At 39.7% G+C, this 20,480-nt stretch overlaps 3 protein-coding genes across 4 annotated transcripts; all 3 read left to right on the top strand.

The window, feature by feature from the left end:
* The first annotated feature begins 666 nt into the window (after window positions 1-666).
* LOC140224266 (uncharacterized) lies at window positions 667-1,578 on the top strand. The gene has a single exon (XM_072298417.1). The coding sequence runs from the start codon at window positions 723-725 to the stop codon at window positions 1,470-1,472; it is 750 nt and encodes a 249-aa protein (XP_072154518.1). The 5' UTR covers window positions 667-722; the 3' UTR covers window positions 1,473-1,578.
* A 5,100-nt stretch (window positions 1,579-6,678) lies between these two features.
* LOC140224265 (uncharacterized) lies at window positions 6,679-7,596 on the top strand. Its single transcript, XM_072298416.1, has one exon. It carries the CDS (start codon window positions 6,739-6,741, stop codon window positions 7,486-7,488), a length of 750 nt encoding a protein of 249 aa, XP_072154517.1. The 5' UTR covers window positions 6,679-6,738; the 3' UTR covers window positions 7,489-7,596.
* A 1,524-nt stretch (window positions 7,597-9,120) lies between these two features.
* LOC109037621 (lysosomal thioesterase PPT2 homolog) lies at window positions 9,121-20,369 on the top strand. 2 transcript variants are annotated; one of them, XM_019052386.2, is made up of 7 exons: window positions 9,121-9,263; window positions 10,737-10,895; window positions 12,099-12,595; window positions 13,354-13,498; window positions 13,864-13,968; window positions 15,870-16,164; window positions 17,105-20,369. In XM_019052386.2, exons 3-7 carry the CDS (start codon window positions 12,332-12,334, stop codon window positions 17,316-17,318), a joined length of 1,023 nt encoding a protein of 340 aa, XP_018907931.2. In that variant the 5' UTR covers window positions 9,121-9,263; window positions 10,737-10,895; window positions 12,099-12,331; the 3' UTR covers window positions 17,319-20,369. The 2 variants fall into 2 exon arrangements, with proteins under 2 accessions (XP_018907931.2, XP_018907932.2); XM_019052387.2 differs by having other exon boundaries at window positions 12,096-12,595.
* The last annotated feature ends 111 nt before the right edge of the window (window positions 20,370-20,480 follow it).

Here is a 20,480-nt window from a genome sequence, read left to right as displayed (position 1 = left end):
TATTTTTAAGTACAGGAACTTTCATCAAATATTTTTCGAGGAAGATGCGGTCGTAATGAGCAGTTGATGATAAGAAACTTTAAAGCCGATAAAAAAAAATGACATAGACCTTGCGTGAAACCTACCTGCATCAAAGAATATTTGGAAGGAGTTAAACAGAAAGGAACCAAGCCACATCGGGATCGAACCGAGAAAAAGAGGTTTAAAGTTTGGCTTCTGCATAAGACTCAATGTAAAAGATAAACTTCAAGTTCAATTTCTACACAATTTGCTCCAACAAAAACTTTGAATTTTTAGTGATAGATAGTAGAGAAGTGGTTGAGTTCAAAACCACTCATAACTCAATTTTCTCCAAAATGTGGGTTGGTTCCTTTCTGCTTAACTCAGTCCATTTATAACAAGTATTTCAGTTTCCGCAATTTCCCAAAGCTAAGTGTTTCACCTCAGATTTGACACTGATTGCTGACACCTAGTCGAACTTGATTAAACACAGAGACCTGCGTCAAGTGACCCATCAACAGATTTTGCGATAAATAAAACTTGCCCGACTCGCCTCGTTGCAACGTGCAAACACAAGATGCGCCATTAATTTTTCGGCCGTCAAAATACGTCCCTGCAATATGATCGAAATTTTCGTATAAAAGCTATGGAGTCTCGGAGAGAAAGCATCAGTTCCATCTGCAGTTGTCCAAGCACAGCAGGCAACAGGCCCGACGATCACGATGCACAAATTATTGGCTTTCCTTGTCCTCGCCGGTGTGGCTTTGGCCGTCCCAACCGCCACCCGCCGCTGCGCCAACTACAACCTCTACAACGACTGGAAAGGAAACTACCTGGTCGACAAGGAATGGGTCGTCGCCGCTTCAACCGCCAGTGGATCCGTCTTCGGATGGCGCAATGACTACGAATTCTGCGACGCTTACTTCACCTACGGAGTCCCCCAGTGCGGATCATGCACCTTCATCAGATTCATCCCCAACTCCAGGTACTCAGGGGACTTCGGCGGCTACACCATGGTCCAATCTGCATGGAACTCCAACAGACAGGCCTACGACTACACTGAGAACTTCATCGGCCGCGCATACAATGGATACAATGCGCCAGTCTACAGGTGCTACACCAGGGAGCCTTTCGACAGAACCTACTTCGGATACAAGGATGTTATGGACCCTGACTTCGTCCCTTACGATGCGTGGAACAACGATCTTACCTACTCTGCTGGTGTCCTGTCTTACTGCCCGAAGAACAACATTGTCATCCTGGTTATCTGCAACAACTTCCAGTACATGAACTACGTCGACAACTACCCGATCGTCGTTGTCCTTGCCCAAGACTACAAACTCAACGCTGACCAGAAGAACTACATCGTTTCCGAGCTGGAGAAGAATAATATCAACCCGTATGGAGTCATCCTCCGTGACAACTACAACTGCAAAGCCCGCACCCTCTACAACCCGAGCATCTACTTGTGATCACCCTATTCCAGGCAATCGACCGACTCAACGCGCACTGTAACCCAATGTAATATCGTTTCAAGAGAAAAATTTGAATAAAAATGTACTCATCAAGCATCAAAAACAGTGATTGCCTCAATCGCAGGGTATTCCCGTTCCCTCCAATAATATCGAATAATACTAAGAATATACTACTCGGAATATTGTAATTTTTGCATAGGTACTTTAAAAACCTATTAGGCATGAATTAATGTTGGATCTCAGATTCTAGAGGACCTCAATCTATTTTGCAGCTGGCATGAAAAACATAGGATACCTTTTTTTTTTTTTTTTTTTTTTTTTTTCAAAATTTTAAATTTTTGGGAACCAGTTTTTCAAATAAATGAAAAAACTACTGATGATTTGCAAAATCATGCCACAAAGGAAATATTCAATTTTTAAAAACCCAAAAAATACGTTGTTACGAATGCTTAACGCTATGCCATAGAGGGTTTAGTTCAAAGCTTTCAAAATTGCAGTCCACCGCGGTTTCACCCAAATTTGAAGTCAGAGGAAGGCATTATATGTTATGCAACCTGCAACACCATTTCATTTTGCAACTCATTCCCCTTTCATTCCCAGCAAAAAATTGCAATATTTTTGAGCCTTCAAGTAGGAAGTTATGAAATGTGCACAACATACCGACTGCAAAATCGAGATAATTTGAAGGTTTTTGTGCGACACATAGAGATCTTAGCTACTTGCACAAGAGGGAAGTGGGCACTTACTACAGACTATTTTAGGCATGATAATGACAGCAACTACATATAAATGAAAAATTACTTCATTATGAAGTGGGCTTGCTAGTTTATCGGTGAAACATGTAAGCTTATTAGTGTTTTTACGCGTCATTGACCCTGCATTTGTACACATATATGTAATTTAACGTACTTTCTTCTTTTAAAAATTCTGTACGAGCGCAAGAATGTTTCTGAATGCATCCACGCAAGCCCAAGGTTATAAGTATAAGATATAAGTTCTATTGACATTAATCTCCATGAGCCGCAGTTGTGCCGAAGAAACTGCAAAAATGAATAAAAGAGGGCAAAAATCCAAGAAGCACGCAATCTTTAGTTTTAACCCATTTGTACATCGATCTTTTAGAGTCAAATACGTCAAATTTTGAGCGTTTGGTTGCGCGTGTACCTCGCTGCAGCACAATAAAAGCACAAAATGTAAAAGAAAAAATTAAAGTGCTTTGGAAATCATTAAATTTGACACGGAACCACCTATATTTAAAAATCACACATTATATTATTATTCTCCTTTGATAAATTGATACATATTTTTTCCCACCAATTTAAATGAGAATCATCAATGCAGAGTGTGCAAACATTTCAAAATCATGAGTTAAAAAACGCTGACTATGCGAGTATAATAAATATTAAAGCCTAACAGAGCGGAGCGGTGGCGTGCTGCCAGCGCGAGAGGCTCACTGGCGCCTACAAACCTAAGTGGATACTTCACGCATTGCACAATACTTGAAGTATCCACTTAGGTTTGTAGGCGCCAATGCGCGCATCGCGCTGGCCGCCCGCCCGCCCGCCGTGCGGCGGCGCCTGAAGCAACTATTTCACAACAGAGGTGTTGCACAGTATTATACGAAATTGAACGTATTAGGAATGACAGGCATCCTTTAAAAGTACAGATCTTTCCTCAAAATAAATCAAGATACTTATCGTACACAGGAAAAATCTGAGAGCCTTTACAGCTGAGGCAAATATAGAGGTTTATCCGGTTCAGGTATAACAAGGTGGGAATTTCTTGAAAGATAATTAAGTCCTGTTACACCAAAGATTTAGTGAATTTTGTCTCATGGAATTGACGCTCCCCCATTTTTACCAAAACTCTCAACTATATATTACTCTCCGTTGGACCAAACATAGACAAAACAAAAAAACAAGCAAACCCTCATTCTTCCAAGACATTACACATTTCCATCCAAAAACGTCGTGAGCAATTGTCGATTGTATTTCCATGTGGGCCAAATAACTCTGTGTCTCAACTCTCAACTGGCACGTGGACCAAAACCCCTGTGCCGATTAAACGCGTGGACGTAAATTACTGGAAAAAATAGGTGCGCGGACAAAAAATCGTCGACGAAATGTCCTATAACCCATTATTACCCCTAAAAGTGTACTTGAATTTGAGAGGGCGGGGGCAACCTTACCCACCTCTACCCCCTCCCGCCTCCCCCTCCTCCCGGTAGCCAAGCAAATTAGTGCTTTCCGATTTGTTTCTTTTAAATTTTTGGACTTAGAAGGTTTATTTTTTTAAAAAGATGCGATCTGCCAGAGGAGCTCTGGCAAGATCGCTATCAGTGGCGGTTGGGTGTCGTAGAGCGCACAGAAGCGTTATAAGAGCGATTTGTTAGTTAGTTAGTAGGTTTATTTTTTAAATTTCGTGAAAAGAAAAGAAAAGTCTAAAATTTGAAATTTGTTGTTGTTATTTGTTGAATACTTACTAATACTAATTTGTTGTATACTTAATACCCTACCCTATTTAAATTTTTTCGACAAGTTGGAGCAAATTTTGGATGTTACAAAGAATTAGAACAGGGTCGGACTGGCTCACTTCTGAGGGCGGAGACCCTTGGCTGGTTAAAGGGGCGTAATGTAATATTTCCTGGTAGGCCATTTACCCTACGTGGAGAGGGGTTCAGAAAATTTCGGCAAAGCAGCACAAGTTTACGCTATTTTCAGACTCAAAGTTTCTTAATCGTACAGAGTAAAAATTGCAAAATTGAACGTATTGAAGTAACCGACAGACTTCTGAAATTAAAGAAAACATAAAACATTAAAGCCACTAGACGCATTTAAGCTCCGTTATTTCTAAAAGAACCGAGCCAGTGTTGTGGTTTACACGAGCTTAAGACGCGGGTCTGCAAATCTATCCTAAAAAAGAATCAGACAAGAACCTGAAAAAAGAAGGAAGATAACGAGTATCCACACATCCGAAGACAGGACACACGTATTCGGGCCTCTTTTTTAACTTTTCTTCCGAAACACATCATTGACAGCATATAGCAGAGCATTGAGAGCGCTCGCTTCGCGTCATCGCACCTTCAATTTTTCAGATGCAGCATGGACGTCCATCAAGTACGAATAGTTGTATCTCTGCGCCGTCGTTAACGCACATCCTTTCCCTCCCTCTATTCCATATTGTGTTTTTTCCGTTATTGTCTTATTCATAATGGTACTTCAAGCACTGCGTGAGTAACCTAGCCGAAGGTAGGAGAGATGGTTCAGGCCTCTTTTTAAACTTTTCTCCCGAATCTGAGCGACACGTCATTGGCAGCATATAGCAGAGCTTTGAGAGCTTCGCGTCATCGCGCCTTCAATTCCTGAGATGCAGCACGGACGTCCATCAAGTACGAAAAGTTGTATCTCTGCGCCGTCGTTAACGCGCATCCTTTCCCTCCCTTTATTTCCACATTGTGTTTGTTTGTAGTTGTCTCATTCGTGATGATTCATCAAACTATAGTAGCATAGAGCAGAGCATTGCGAGTACACGATTGATGCCATCGCGTCTTTCATTTTTCATATAAAATGTAGACATCCATCTTGCGCGAATAGTTGTATCGCGTTTACACTTTAGATGTCTCTTATTTTTGAATTTCTAGATAAATTAAGGTCAAGTTTGCCCATACGCTATGGTATGTCCATATCAATAGTCATTTTGAAAAAGAAGAAATATGGTTGAAGGTCTCTCAAGAGGTCTATAAAGAATGCGTATGTCTAAAAATCGAACCGACTAACGCTTCTAAGGGAGTTACACACAGCGAATGAAGGAGTGGCATAATAAAGCGTCTGTATGTCAACAAAAAGGTGAACATTTCACAGAAAATCATGTTTGCGCTTCAGGAAGTAGTTCTTGGACCTCTGTTCACCACTATCATACTTAAAAGCACCTCTCTTTACTACTTACTCTCTCTTTTTCCGTTCATTTTAGAAATTTGCCGCATGTATTCTCGGTCGTAATTGTTTTCCCTTCTTATTTTGCTATCTGTCAGAGGGGCGCGTTTTCGGCGCATCAAGGGGGCGTATCTGCCAATGGCAGATTGGCCCTATGGTCAGTCCGAGCCTGAATTAGAAGATAGTGAAGAAAGTGAAGAAAGTGGCCATGGCGGGTATATACTGTCTAAGAACTGTCAAAGCAGCGTGCGTTATTTTCTTACAACTCAAAGGTAACGCCTTTACTTATTCACCGTATCACAAGAAGCAACTAAAACTATAAGAATATTAAGTAAATAATGAGTCTGATTTTCTTGACCTTCGGTAATTTATTTTATGTTTTGTTTTTCCTATAACTGTTCCTACTTTTGTATATTGTCCGTCGTTTGTCCGTGTTTTGTGCGTCGTCCTGCTACTCATTATTCTTTATCAACTTTTCCTTTTAGACGATCCAAGAGTTTTTACAAGTTAATTTCAGGTGTTTTGTCGGGTGTCCTCAGCCCTCGATAAGACTTTTCTTTTTTATTTTAACCCGACGCAATTCCAACCGATTGTGGGGCCTATAATTTCTATTTTTAAGTACAGGAACTTTCATCAAATATTTTTCGAGGAAGATGCGGTCGTAATGAGCAGTTGATGATAAGAAACTTTAAAGCCGATAAAAAAAAATGACATAGACCTTGCGTGAAACCTACCTGCATCAAAGAATATTTGGAAGGAGTTAAACAGAAAGGAACCAAGCCACATCGGGATCGAACCGAGAAAAAGAGGTTTAAAGTTTGGCTTCTGCATAAGACTCAATGTAAAAGATAAACTTCAAGTTCAATTTCTACACAATTTGCTCCAACAAAAACTTTGAATTTTTAGTGATAGATAGTAGAGAAGTGGTTGAGTTCAAAACCACTCATAACTCAATTTTCTCCAAAATGTGGGTTGGTTCCTTTCTGCTTAACTCAGTCCATTTATAACAAGTATTTCAGTTTCCGCAATTTCCCAAAGCTAAGTGTTTCACCTCAGATTTGACACTGATTGCTGACACCTAGTCGAATTTGATTAAACACCGAGACCTGCGTCAAGTGACCCATCAACAGATTTTGCGATAAATAAAACTTGCCTGACTCGCCTCGTTGCAACGTGCAAACACAAGATGCGCCATTAATTTTTCGGCCGTCAAAATACGTCCCTGCAATATGATCGAAATTTTCGTATAAAAGCTATGGAGTCTCGGAGAGAAAGCATCAGTTCCCTCTGCAGTTGTCCAAGCACAGCAGGCAAAAGGCCCGACGATCACGATGCACAAATTATTGGCTTTCCTTGTCCTCGCCGGTGTGGCTTTGGCCGTCCCAACCGCCACCCGCCGCTGCGCCAACTACAACCTCTACAACGACTGGAAAGGAAACTACCTGGTCGACAAGGAATGGGTCGTCGCCGCTTCAACCGCCAGTGGATCCGTCTTCGGATGGCGCAATGACTACGAATTCTGCGACGCTTACTTCACCTACGGAGTCCCCCAGTGCGGATCATGCACCTTCATCAGATTCATCCCCAACTCCAGGTACTCAGGGGACTTCGGCGGCTACACCATGGTCCAATCTGCATGGAACTCCAACAGACAGGCCTACGACTACACTGAGAACTTCATCGGCCGCGCATACAATGGATACAATGCGCCAGTCTACAGGTGCTACACCAGGGAGCCTTTCGACAGAACCTACTTCGGATACAAGGATGTTATGGACCCTGACTTCGTCCCTTACGATGCGTGGAACAACGATCTTACCTACTCTGCTGGTGTCCTGTCTTACTGCCCGAAGAACAACATTGTCATCCTGGTTATCTGCAACAACTTCCAGTACATGAACTACGTCGACAACTACCCGATCGTTGTTGTCCTTGCCCAAGACTACAAACTCAACGCTGACCAGAAGAACTACATCGTTTCCGAGCTGGAGAAGAATAATATCAACCCGTATGGAGTCATCCTTCGTGACAACTACAACTGCAAAGAACGCACCCTCTACAATCCGAGCATCTACTTGTAATCATCCTATTCCAGGCAATCGACCGACTCAACGCGCAGTGTTACCCAATGTAATAACGTTTTAAGAGAAAAATTTGAATAAAAATATACTCCTCAAGCGGCAAAAGAAGTCTGATCACCTCAATCGCAGGGTATTCCCGTTTCCTTCACTAATACTGAATCATACTACGAATGACCTTCTCTAAGTACTGTACTTTGTACACTTTTCATGCTCAGAGCTCGATAAATTGCAGTCCATTGCGCTTTAAATCAGATCCGAGAAGCTTTGGGGACAGGGCGCATACGTGAAGTTTTTGAAAAATTGAGATGTTAACGATTTCAAGTTAAACTATAGTACTAAAGTATATTCCGTCAAAAATTCGCTTCCAAATTCCAATTTTTAAGAATCAAAAAGTTAGTTCGAACTTTTTTCCGCCACACGAATCCATGTAATTTCGAAGCTTCAAACACGCGTTTCTCGGAACAGCAAAAACTGCACTTATGCGTCCTGTCCTCCAAGCCCCTCACTAGACGTCATGAGAAGAAATTATAATTTTGCAACCTGCAACTCTATATCGTAACTTTTTCCGTATTTACTCCACGCGAAATATCGCGATAATGTAAGCGCCTTCAAATAGTAGAATATGCAATTTGAATAGTTTGCTCCATAATCGAGATAATTTGACGATTTTCGTGCGACATAAAACGACCTTTGCTACTCGAGGCACAAAATATTCAAGAAAGGAGAATTGACTGAAAATGCAGGGTTTCTGTCTGATAGGTGTATGAAACTTCAGTCTCGATCTTGCGAAAGCTCTGACAGTTTTAGTAAGGCCAAATTAACGCAAAGCATGCGCAGTTTTTGTCCAAAAAATTGAGCATTTTCTGTATTACCAATTAGTTTGGCGTTCAATTGTAACCTAATAAATTAGTAGAGTTTGCAATTTACATGTATGGTGCTTCACGTTACTTGAAACACTTGATCACAAAATCTGGCCAAATTTATTTTCAAAATGAAATTTTTAACCATTTTAACTCAAAATCGATGGCCGAAGTGTGAAACCTCCGTTTGCGACGCTGCAGACATCCCGTCATCCTTTACTTTCCCTTTGAAAAACTATCAGCGTAATTTCTTGAGAACTTCTTTGAATTTTCTTACATGTTAGCAGAATATTCCGTACAAAAATTATACTATGAAGTTACTTTGATTCTCTCAGAAAAAATAAAATAGGAGCAAAAATTTTGAAACACCGCAATAGAGGTACGTGGTTTTGCGATGTAGCCATCGAATTACTTTTAAACGAACCATATTTTTCCAAACACAGATTTATCGACGTAATTTCATGAAACTTCTTTGATTTTTCTTCCCCATTGATAGACTATTCGGTATTTTTAAGCAATGGCGAGGCTTTCTACTGCTTATTTCTCTCAAAAAAAAAAATTGAAGATGGCGGAAATTTTGAAACATCAAAATTGAGATATGTGGTTTTCCAATGTAGCCGTCGAAATACTTTTAAATGAACCATATTTTTCCAAACACGCTCGAAGGATCGCCTTACTATAGACTATTTTGAGCATGATAATGACAGCAACTTAATGAAAAATTAGTTCATTATGAAGTGGGCTCTCTAGTTTATCGGCGAAGCATGTAAGCTCATTAGTGGTTTTACGCGCCATTAATTTCGCGTTTGCGGGCTGTGTCTAATACGGTATTGTGTATTGCGTGTTTATTGTCCGCGCTCCGGTTTAGCGGTGAACTATGGCCTCATCAGTGGTTATGTGCTCTTACTCCCATCGGTCACTACAGATGCTTTACACCCTATTTTATATCATCCTATTCAGATATTCCCGCTTTGACCTACGTGAATTACTGTCACTAATACACCTGCAAAACGATTCCAATGCTACACTGGGGGAAAAAAAACGCATTGGATCTAGAGTCCAGACTCTTAAAAACATCGACAAGAAAAAAGACTCTTGATTCAATCAGATTTAAGCTCAAATCAAGAACCAAGCCTCTTAATTTGAGCGGATTTTCTTTTGATTTAAGCTTAAATCTGATTGAATCAAGAGTCGTCTTTCTTGTCAATGTTTTCAAGAGTCTGAACTCTAGATCCAATGTGTGTTTTTTTTTCCAGTGTATGGTACAATCAGGTAGCATAAGATTTTTCCTTTCTATTTTAACAATCGAAAGACCAATTCACTGTGGGTCATTGGTGTGCCCATAACTTCTATTTTTAGTAAGAAGAACGTTCATTTAATATTTTTCGTGGATGATTTGGTCGCAAGGAATTGTTGATGATAAGACACTTCAATGCCGATAAAATATAACATAAAAAGATAAAACAAAATAATAATGAAAAAAAGAAGAATTTTTGAGAGGAAATTCACCTTCACCAATGAAGATTTGGCAGTTTGCGATTCGGAACTACAATTTTTGGCTTAATTATAAAACAACGTACGTACCATTAGTGTTTTTACGGATGAGCCAACAATTTCATTTCCTGATTGCAAAATTAAGTCCATTTATATAGGAAATCCCAGTATCTACAATCTACCTCACGGCACAAAGCCATGTATGTTACCACAGCTTTGACACTAATGCCGCATTGCAGCATCCTCCAAAATTCTTATTTTTAAAGCCATGCCACTGAAAAAAAATTATCGGCGTTTTTACCAAGGTCCATTGGTACCTTTACCATCTCACTTTTTTTACCAATTATTGGTCATTTTACCAAGACAGACTGGTAAGCTTCCTAAAAACCGGTATTTTTACTGTTTTTTGAGGTAAGGATACCACTTTTATTTATGATCAATTCCCGGTAACTTTGCCATTTTATCTCGGTAATTCTACCACAGTCGATAAAAAATATTGGCGTTTTTACCGGGGTCCAGTAACATTACCGAGAAAGTCAATAATTTTATCGAGATTTCTCGGTAAAGTTACCGATTTCATAAATGTTAATTTTACCAAGAAAAAACTGGGATTAAATAGAACCCTGAATTCTTGGTAATTTTACCCTTTTCTCAGTACACTCAACACTTTCTCAAATACACAGAGATTTTTTTTTTTTTTCAATGAGATTTCCTCCAACTGGCACAGAGACGTAACGTGACGTATAACGCCCGGTGCAAGACGTCATCCTCGTTTGAACCCATGCACCTATTTCTTGGGACGCAGCGCTGCTAATAGAGCTATTAAGCTCGATTAATAGTCACAAGTCAATTTTACGTGTCCGAGCGTCATACAGTAATTTTTTATGGTCATAGATGAAGGTGCTTATTGGTTTTCGAGACGACTGCTCACCTATGAAATCATTGGCGGTTTCTAACTTTTTTTGAGGCGGTGGGACGGGGTTTGGAGATTTGGTTATTTCGTGGGCCGAAACTCGTGATCAACGGTGACTTTAGTTTTTGATCCCCCGAAAAGTAAGTTTTACTGTGATTTCTTAGTTCTGTGATAAGACAATGACGTTCCCTTTGCGTGTAGATGTACAGCAGTGTTCGAAACTCACAGGCGCCAACGCGCCTAATGAATCGGTCATGGCGCCTAAAAAATGAAGGCTCTGCGCCAACGTGGCCTCTAAAAATTAGAAAACTCAGAATTTTCAGCACTCTAAGTGAAAGCTTTTTCTATTCTTTACGATTTCATTCTTAATGCTTTTGTCTTCCCCAAGTTACAGCTACTTACTACTTCTGTTACGAAAACATCTTGCGTCTAACTTTTCACTAAATGCGCCGTAATATAAGCAAAAAGTAAATTTGGCCCCTGAAAAATCTTCAATGGCGCCTAAAAATCGGGCTTGATGCGCCACATGGCTCCCAAAACTCAAAGGTGAGTTTCGAACACTAATGTACAGGGGGTTTTGTTTGGCCGCTGTGCGTCGACACTGCTTGTTTTGATACAGAAAACTGAGCACAAGGCTATTCCAGCACAGCTGAACGAATTAACGCAGAAGTGTATTTTTACATGGTTTTCAACGCAGTTGGTTTCTTTTAAATGATGCGTCCAACTTTTCCTCAAAGAAGTGTGCATTTTAACGCAACACTTACTAGTCGCCAACAACACACAAACGTGTGCGCGTATTTCTAGATGACAGAAGTAATTGTAAATTATTCATCACCAGTCTAACAATGTGTGCTATTCGTAATTTTAGTGCCAAAATTTTGAAGGACGCCGGAGTGAAAAACGAATGAAGTGAATGATCACGGATTTAATCAATTCTGAAGATGTGAGTTTTCTCGTTGATCGCGAAAAATTGGTTAAATGTGGTGGAAAGAAGAGAAAAATGCTTTTCCAGAATGCATTTGCCTCAGAAAATATTTCTCCAAAAATGTTCCGACAGTTTAGTTCCGCATAGGCTTGTAAAATTAATATTTCCTGAAAAATCAAAGTGACGTAAAGTAAACAAAATTTTGGTGAGCCTATAAAATGCACCTTGCGCCTGCATACAACGGCCGCTAATATTTTAATAGAGACTATATTACAATACACCATGAAAGAAAAATGACAGATTGATCTATACTTTTTCGTTTAGAATAAGAAAAATTAAATTTTCTGACTCTTGCATTTTAAGTCATTAATTTGCATTTCTATTACCTAAGCTTTTCCGTTTTTTTATTTTTGAGCAGGAAACCGAATTTGGTCGACTAATTATTCCTTTCCGGGGATAAAAACAGCGAAATGGATTTCAAGATGGAATGAAACTCTGCGGTAAAAGCTGATGATCAATGATCCAACTGCAAACAGTAACACATGCATGCAGTCCGCGGAAGTGACAGGTGTGTCGCGAGGTTTAGTTCCACATAGATTCCGTACTTGACCTGGCAGAAACTATTCAGTATCCACGTATTCCACGATAGGAATGAGCAATAAACCTGCAAATACAAGGGAACTAAATATCAACGAAAAGTGGGTCCTTCTCTTCTTTGTGGTGACTTATGGACAATTAATAGGAGATGCTCTGGCTACCAACGCTCCCATATTTCAGTGCAAGCTCGTCAACAGCAATTCAAACGAAACCGACCAATCAAAAGGATCCAATCTACAAGCCAAAAAACCTGTATTTTTAGTCCATGGTTTGTTCGCCGCCAGCTTAATGCTTCCACTTAAACATAGGATACAGGAGGTACATATGATTCATTTATATGGAGTGAACAGATTTTTAGAATGCGAATTTTTTGAACTAGAAATTCCAGCAGTTCTGTTCCTACACAAAATAAAAATGAAAGGATGACCATGGTGTCCTTAGACAAGCATCGAATGGCCAACGAGAAAATGTTTCTTTATATTTTGGAGATCCTTAAGGAGTTAAGTATGTATGTAGAGACCATTCATAAATGTCAATTGATCGACGGAGAAAGTCACACGTAAAAATGAGATAAGCGGTGCATAAGAAACAAGTCTAATTGTTAATACCTAAAGCCTGCACAATATTATTAGAGGGAATACTACTGTGGTCCTGCTCAAGTGGGCGCAAGGCAGGTCGAAAACTTTTTAAATATAATGCCTTGCGGGTGGTACATTTTATTTCATTTCGCTCTTTTTTTTTACCTTTTTTGTACCAGTTTACATGAAAATGGCCTCTGTCAATTCTTAACAATGAAAGAAGAATTTTCTTTTCTTTCACCTACGTGGTCTGTAAAAAACTCACGAAGTGATCTTGGGCATTAATCTCAGATTTTGATCTAGTATAAACGGCACCCTGAACGACACATCATTATTTACGAATAAAACGTTGTTTTAAGCCAGGAATTAAAATTATTCTTTATGCCTAGGAAGTCTTTATTTTATTTCTGCTGACTGCTGAAACTAATTGCATTTATGTTTTTGTTTCAAAACATTCAAGCCGATAATGTGCCAAAATAAGGACATTTTTTTTTGCAGGCATTCCCAGGCACTGTGGTTGAATTACCAGCAGATTTTAGCGGGTTTAGAAGCATGACAGCACTTGACAAGCAAGTAAAAGGATCTTTTGGAGAAAAATTTCGAAACTTCTCGGACAAACATCCAGGAGGAATCACCGTAATAGGTAAAGACTTGAATTCTCAAATTTTTGGACGAATTTCATTCCATCAGTTGCACGCTAAATAAAGTAATTAGTTGAGCTTATATAAACACGCATTTGGAAAATTAAAACTCTTGCAAGTGGCGGAGAAATAACGAAAGCCAAACTAAGCCATAGCCGAAAGCCTTTCTGTCAAATATATCCAAAAACTCGTGAAGAACTTTACGGAAAATTAAAAGTGAAAGAAAAAAATTAGGCGTGACGAGCATAACTATGGGAATAACGCACCTTCTAACGTAATTAATGTACGGTCTCAAAACTGCCTTTGCTTTTGTGTTTTGTTCTTTCATCTTTGTAAGTATATTTTCTTTTTGACAATTTTTGCTCAGGATATTCGCAAGGAGCTATTTTGGCTCGAGCTTTCATTCAAAGTTACCCCCAACATAATGTTGACAACTTCATAGCTGTTGCGGGACCTCTCGACGGACAGTACGGTAAGTTAGTATCACCACAATTTAAAAACTCCATTTAATACCACTTATGCAAAGGAATCAAAACACTCATTTACGCTTGTACACTATGCGAAAAAAGAATGTATGATGATTTAAATCGACTGTGAAACTGCAAAAGTGCGTATCTCTGTTTCGGTGCTTCAAAATCTCTGCTCCTATTTTAGTCCAGGCGCCTGGTAAGTCTACCTGGAATTTTGGGTACACAGCGATTTTTTTGGCTTACATTGTGTTCTTTGGGTCGCTGAATCCGAATCTGAAGTTTCCTACCGCGTATCTGGTGAGCATTTTCCGCCATTTTGAAAAAAATGGCCTAAAAAGGCCTTTTTTTGCGGTTTTTTATATAGCGGCTACGCATGAGAGGAAGTCCCGGATTTAGTTAATGTTTTGAATAGCTGACATAATTTGGAAGAAAATGGTATATGAATATGCCAGGTTTGCTCAATGTTTACACTCTAATATATTTAATTTAAAAAAAACGGTTTATAGGCCATTATTACGCCCAACAGTCATTTTGGTGGCAATATGAAGTATAAATCATTTTAATCACGCATGATTAACGCAAAATGAAAGAATATCGATAGTGAGTAAAGAAAGGGGTAACTAGCACCTTAGGCCCTTAAGTTTATAGGCCCGTTTATAGGTCGTTCTTGCACCCATCAATCAGGAGGCCTGTTGTCGGAAAAAAAAGGTTTTTCGACCTCGAGCCGTTACCTATCTATATTCTATCGCTACCACAGCATAGTCCAGGGTAAGTAGAATCCGAAAAGCAGATGGGCATAATAACGACCTATACGCCTATAGGCTGTTCTTGGTGCGGTGTCCTCAATTGTAATCTTCCGTCGCATTTATAAGGCGCAATGATAAAACTATTTGAACTCTCCGGAATGCGTGAGGTATCACGACGCATTTGAAGGCGTTTTCAAAACAGCCAAGTTCCGATACCCGGATAATCGTTTTGCATACTTCATTTTCTTTTGTTATATTCCGTACCACTTGTTTATTTTAAATCCTCGTATAAAAACCACCCATTTGCTATATACAATTCTAGCTGAAGCGCATTTAAGCTATGCATTCATGACTGCAAACGTGTAAACGGAAATCGACAATCCCAGCATGCAAAGAGGCTATTTTCATTGTAATCTTCCGTCACATTCTTACGGCGCAATGATACAACTATTTGAACTCTCCGGAATGCGTGAGGTATCACGCCGCGTTTGAAGGCGTTTTCAAAACAGCCAAACAAGACTGTAGAAATACTTCATGCATTGTGCCAAACACAGCGCGGCGCGGCGGAAATTAAAATTATTAAACCACATTTATGTTCGTTCTCATATAATTGTGTCGTTTAATGCTTAGAAATGGAACGGAACTTAACTTTCGCGCAAAGTTCCGTGACTTTTTTCCGAGTAGTGTTGACAGGGCTTTTGCAAAAATGTGTCCAACACTAGTAAACTCGTCTTATGCAGCATTTCCCCTCCGGCGCGTTCACTTGATGGTTTTTATTGATGTTTTAAAACGGATGAGAAAAGGGGCGGCAAAATATAAGCGGCGGCCCATGGGCGGCAAGAAGGTAAATCTGGCCCTGGCTAAAGATTATTTATTTTTTCAAATATTTAAAGTACATTATTTAAGGGAAATTTTATTTTAGAGAATGGGTTTAAAAAACGAAACGCGGAATGACACGTCAGTTTCAGTATGAGCAATATGCTAGCGAATCATCAAAATTCAAAATTAGAATTACGTGAACTTGCGGCGTATTTTCACTGGAGCACCGAAAGAAATACATTCTTAAGCAGCCAACACCTCCCCGCGTATAGTATTTAAGATGTACTTTAGACTATAGCTGGATCTAGTAATTGCAGCATGTTTCATTTATCCCGCAGGATTCGTAGGATTCAACGAGTTCATGTATGAATTTCTTGAGCTGGGGTCGTTTCTGGGATATACATCGAACGTTGCCTACGACTTTTTTGCTCAGAATTATCTTTCGCTTGCAAACATGTGGCACGACCCGTTCCAACAAGAAAGGCATTTAAAATACAACACCTTCCTCTCAACATACAACAACTTGGTCTCCCATGAAAGAAGTGACGATTATAAGAATGCTTTCGTCAAACTGAGGAAGCTCATCACCATCACAGGACCAAATGATTTGGTGCTGTATCCGTGGAAGAGTGGGTAAGTATTTCCCCTCTTCATTTTGATTTTTCAGGTCGATTCTCATCGTCGTCAGTCATGAAAATTCATCGACCACGAAAAAAAAAAAAAAAAAAAAAAAACCAAGGATGAAGTTTTTTTTTGCAAGCGAGACGGTCGTTAAATTGATCTCTAAACGAAGGAGGGTTAATTCGTCAGATTTCAACTGTAGTTGCGTATTCCTGAGATTTATCAGCGATATTTTAGATTATTAAGAAATTGCAGGTTATGAATTTACCGCGACGACAGCCAGGATATTCGTTAATTTGATGAATAGCCTTTACCTTTTTTCATTTATTTATCCTGAAACTTCAACTTTCTTTATTTTTTTTTCATGGAGACGATGAAACTAGACGATGGTAATATCAGATCTGGATGAAAACTGAGTGACGAAGTTCCGAAATGACGATTATCTTGTTACAATCATTACTCGCGATAATTATAAACGTGAAGATAATATCGATATTCAATTTTTGGACAGGTGACATGATAGGATTCAGAGATGCGTTCTCTTTCAACGAGAGCGTAAATCTCTTACCAAAAATTGTCTCAAATGATGCTTTAAATGCGAATGGTGATACCGATTACTAACAAGACACTCATGCTATCTGCCCTGTAATGGTTTCGCAAATAGAGTATGAAAGTTTGGGCTCAGTTACTTGAGTCCGCGCCTAATAAATTTACGCATTTTCAGGTTCGACTGAAGATTCGCCGTCTTGATTCTTACACTTACTTTCAATGCTTAACTGACGTCACGCGGTCTTCTGTCGCGGTCTAAGAAAGCGTAAACTCATTTGGTTTGGCATGGACTCTAACCACGCTAGCGATGGTTACATCCTACATCATTACGTCATTTGGTTCCTTCAGAGAGTTTAAAAACTAATTCCTAGTTCTTCATTAGAATTGTCCGCTTTGTTCACAGTGAATTTGCATACTACAGCGTGAAAGCCACGAGCCACGATAGAATAATTGATAACTTCACGGAGCGTGAAATCTACATAAAGGACACATTTGGGCTGAAAACTCTGCACGAGTTAGGAAGGATCATCAACATTGTGCATCCTGGTCTCTCGCACCTTGATTGGGTTACGGATGACTACGTCATAGACAATTTCATTCTTCCTAACCTTGCATAACATATGATGCGTCTAGGATTCATACAGGAACAATGTTACAATGAACCAAGTTACAATGGGGCTTGACGCATTTCGTTTGTGATTTGGTTAAACTTCAGAAAGCCAGTTTTACTGACCCCGACTTGAAGTTGTTAATATTTTACGTGAATTTAGTCGCTTCGGCATTAAAAACGCTTACATGATGACCATGATAAAAAATGGAAAAGATTTCAGTTGAATTCCATGGCGCAGGCAATTAGCAATCGCTGGAAAAGGTCACCGGTGAGTTAATAGAAAAGCATGAAATTTAGGAAAAATAAAAACATGGGAGTGCTAATTATTTTGCCCTCTATGTCAATAGCTACTTTTTCTCCTGTAGAACAGAGTGGTAGCAACAGCGTATTAAATAATTAACTGCCGTGTATCTAACTGGCATACGCGAGAGAGCGTATGCAGTGGAATTCATGACTTTAGTTGGGTTTAAATCGGACATGCAACTAAACCAACTCCGTGGCAAAGCGTCAGAGTATCACGAAAAATGAAGGCGTTCCAAGCCGACATCATAAGTTTGAAGGTCATTCATTACCATCAAACCTTCATTTTGCCGACGCCTATTATTGCGATTTATCGAAACAACGCGTGCGCTGCTTGCAGATTGTCGGCGATTGTTAATTGCGTGCTACATACACACGCCAACAATTTGATGATTGACAACTCTTGAAATAACGAAGCCGTTACTTAGTTAGTTAGTGTGTTAAATGTCGATCAGCTGCTATGGATATTTACAAATAACGAAATAAATAGGCACCATTGATGTTTTGTACATATTTTCGGTGTGTCTAGTTTACTTGAATTGTTGTTAAACCATGTGCATAAATTGTCAAACGGGTTCATCTTTTTAAGAGAAGATGCCCGAGAATTGGGAGTTTCTTCATTATGATTCAGTTCTTAAATTCCACTCATGCTCCCCTCCGAAAACCAAAAAATACCCCCTCTCCCCCCACCAAAAAAAAACATCCAATTGTTGTAGGTTCAATCCGTACTAACCCAAAACTTTTACCTAAAATAAACAATAATGAGGTCATTATTGGCCTCAGAACCAAAAATTGTCGCTCCTCTGACGCAAGGGCGTATCTTTATTTCAACATGAGCCCCAAAAAGTATTGAGTTTCTTGTACAACAAGGCTCACGTGGAAATCTAGATAAGCCATTACGTCAGAAAGGCGACGAAATAGGTGTGACTATAGAACTAATTCCTGGTTGTCGTACACAATTTTTAGCATAGTTTTTTGACAGATGTGGAAAAAATCAGTTTTTCACTTCTTTATTCCTCCTTCTAATAAAATCCCACGGATCCGATTTGAAAATTTGCGATGCATCACTACGTCGCGATTTTTCGAATCGCGTTTTCCGACGATTTCGCGCGAACCGCGAGCGGCGGGCGCCGAATATGGGAGTCGCGGAGGAAGAAGGGGCCGAAAAAGGGGTAGAGACGAGAACGGTGACCCCCTAATGATGTAAATTAATCCGGCTGAAATTTTATCTCTCCCGGCTTCATTAAATACCTCGTTTGATCGAATGATTAATTCCGGCTCTTCCAGGATAAAGCTCGCCCCCTCCCCCCCTCTTCCCTCCTCCCGCCGCGCCGCCGTCTTTGCTTCGTCACTCCCGTTTGACAGCCCGCTTCCGCGTTCCCGGCTAATTCTGCCTTGCTAAGGAAGAACGCCGTATGAACATTCGAGAGTTGCCAAATTTCCTTCGATGATACGTTCATTTTCAAGGAGACTAATGCACATTTTCCCTTCAAATTTTCAGGAACTTGAGGTAAAATTGTGAACGAATTACTCTGAAAAATTAGAGGGAAAATATCCATAAGTTTACCAGGAAATTCGAGTTTCATCGAAGGGAATTTGGCAACGCCTGAAGGTTCATACGGCGTTTTTCCTTAGCACGACAGAATTTCATTCGCTCCTCCCCGCAACAATAAGTTAACTTCTCGCGGCGTCACGTCGCGGCATCCTCCGCTGATGTCACTGATTTCTCGGATTCCCGACTCGGGTTCTTACGAGCGTGGGTGCCGCCGGAGGCAACCTCAAAATCGGAGCTTCGTCTGAGCTCCAGGCTGTAGCCCCCCCCCCCCCCCCCTTCCCCCACCACCGCACCATTTCAAGTTCTATGTGAAACTTGGCGGAGTTCGTCGAGGAAGTCGGTTTCAATTTCTCGTGGGACGATTCGGAGGTGGAATTCAATTTGGGGGCGTGATGCATGATATGGTACTTTTCTGAATAAACTGCGAATATTCTTTGATCATATATTTCGAATATCTACAGCTTAGCGATTTCCATTCGGTGTTTCTTTTCATCCCTTACGTCATCCACGTATCCTCTGAATGGAGGGATGTAGACCATATCGGCATAGATGACTACATTTGGGGGGCTTGAAGGGCAAGACGCATACGTGGAATTTTTGAAAAAATTGAGATATTAATGATTTCAGGTAAAAAAGTCTTACTGCATTTCCTGAGAAAAAGTAGCTCCCAAATTTCAATTTTTAAGCATCAAAAAGTCAGTTTAAACATTTTTTCTGCCATGAGGATCCATGTAATTGCAGAACTTCAAAAACGTACTTCTCGAAATAGCAAAAACTACACTTATGCGCCTTGTCCTCCAAGCCCCTCATTTGGACTTCCCTTTATGAGAAGAGGAAGAAGAAAAAACATTAGGAAACCCTTTTTGTTTTTATTTGTGAAATATTGATGTGAATTTAAGTTGTAGAATTAAGAGTCTTGAAAACCCATAAAAATTCTCCTTTCTTTTGTTTTGTTTGTGTAGTGGTTTTTTTTCTCGTTCTTTCTTTTACAATCATAAAATGGATTGATGTTGCATGGACTGAGAGAGGAAGTTCTTTAAGTAGAAGGTGAAAAATTTCGACCTTTAATGAATTCCAGAGAGAAAATATCGAAAATATTTGAGTGAGACACTGTAGGTGACTTTACTTGAATTTTGGAATTAGCAGTTTTGAGAGCCTTATTTCTATTCTCTTTTGGGCTTATTATTTGAAGCTGGGTGCGCATTTTTTACCTCCTTTGTTTTTTTATTCGTAAAGAAAAAAAAATGAAATCTTGGTTTTTAACTGAAAAAGCACCGATTAAAAGTCAAAGTAATTTTCGGGTTATTCGTTTTC

Source organism: Bemisia tabaci, chromosome 3 (assembly GCF_918797505.1).
Source record: "Bemisia tabaci chromosome 3, PGI_BMITA_v3".
In the NCBI taxonomy this organism is placed as follows: domain Eukaryota; kingdom Metazoa; phylum Arthropoda; class Insecta; order Hemiptera; family Aleyrodidae; genus Bemisia; species Bemisia tabaci.
Note: the sequence above shows the minus strand (reverse complement) of the source record. Positions and strands in the feature narration are given on the sequence as shown.

Bases quoted from the DNA above. Each gene is read 5' to 3' on its own strand.
- LOC140224266 (XM_072298417.1), top strand. From the start codon at position 723: ATGCACAAATTATTGGCTTTCCTTGTCCTCGCCGGTGTGGCTTTGGCC.
- LOC109037621 (XM_019052386.2), top strand. From the start codon at position 12,332: ATGAGCAATAAACCTGCAAATACAAGGGAACTAAATATCAACGAAAAG. The intron at 13,499-13,863 runs GTAAAGACTTGA...ATTTTTGCTCAG, and splicing joins AGGAGGAATCACCGTAATAG to GATATTCGCAAGGAGCTATT. The intron at 13,969-15,869 runs GTAAGTTAGTAT...TTTATCCCGCAG, and splicing joins ACCTCTCGACGGACAGTACG to GATTCGTAGGATTCAACGAG.
- LOC140224265 (XM_072298416.1), top strand. From the start codon at position 6,739: ATGCACAAATTATTGGCTTTCCTTGTCCTCGCCGGTGTGGCTTTGGCC.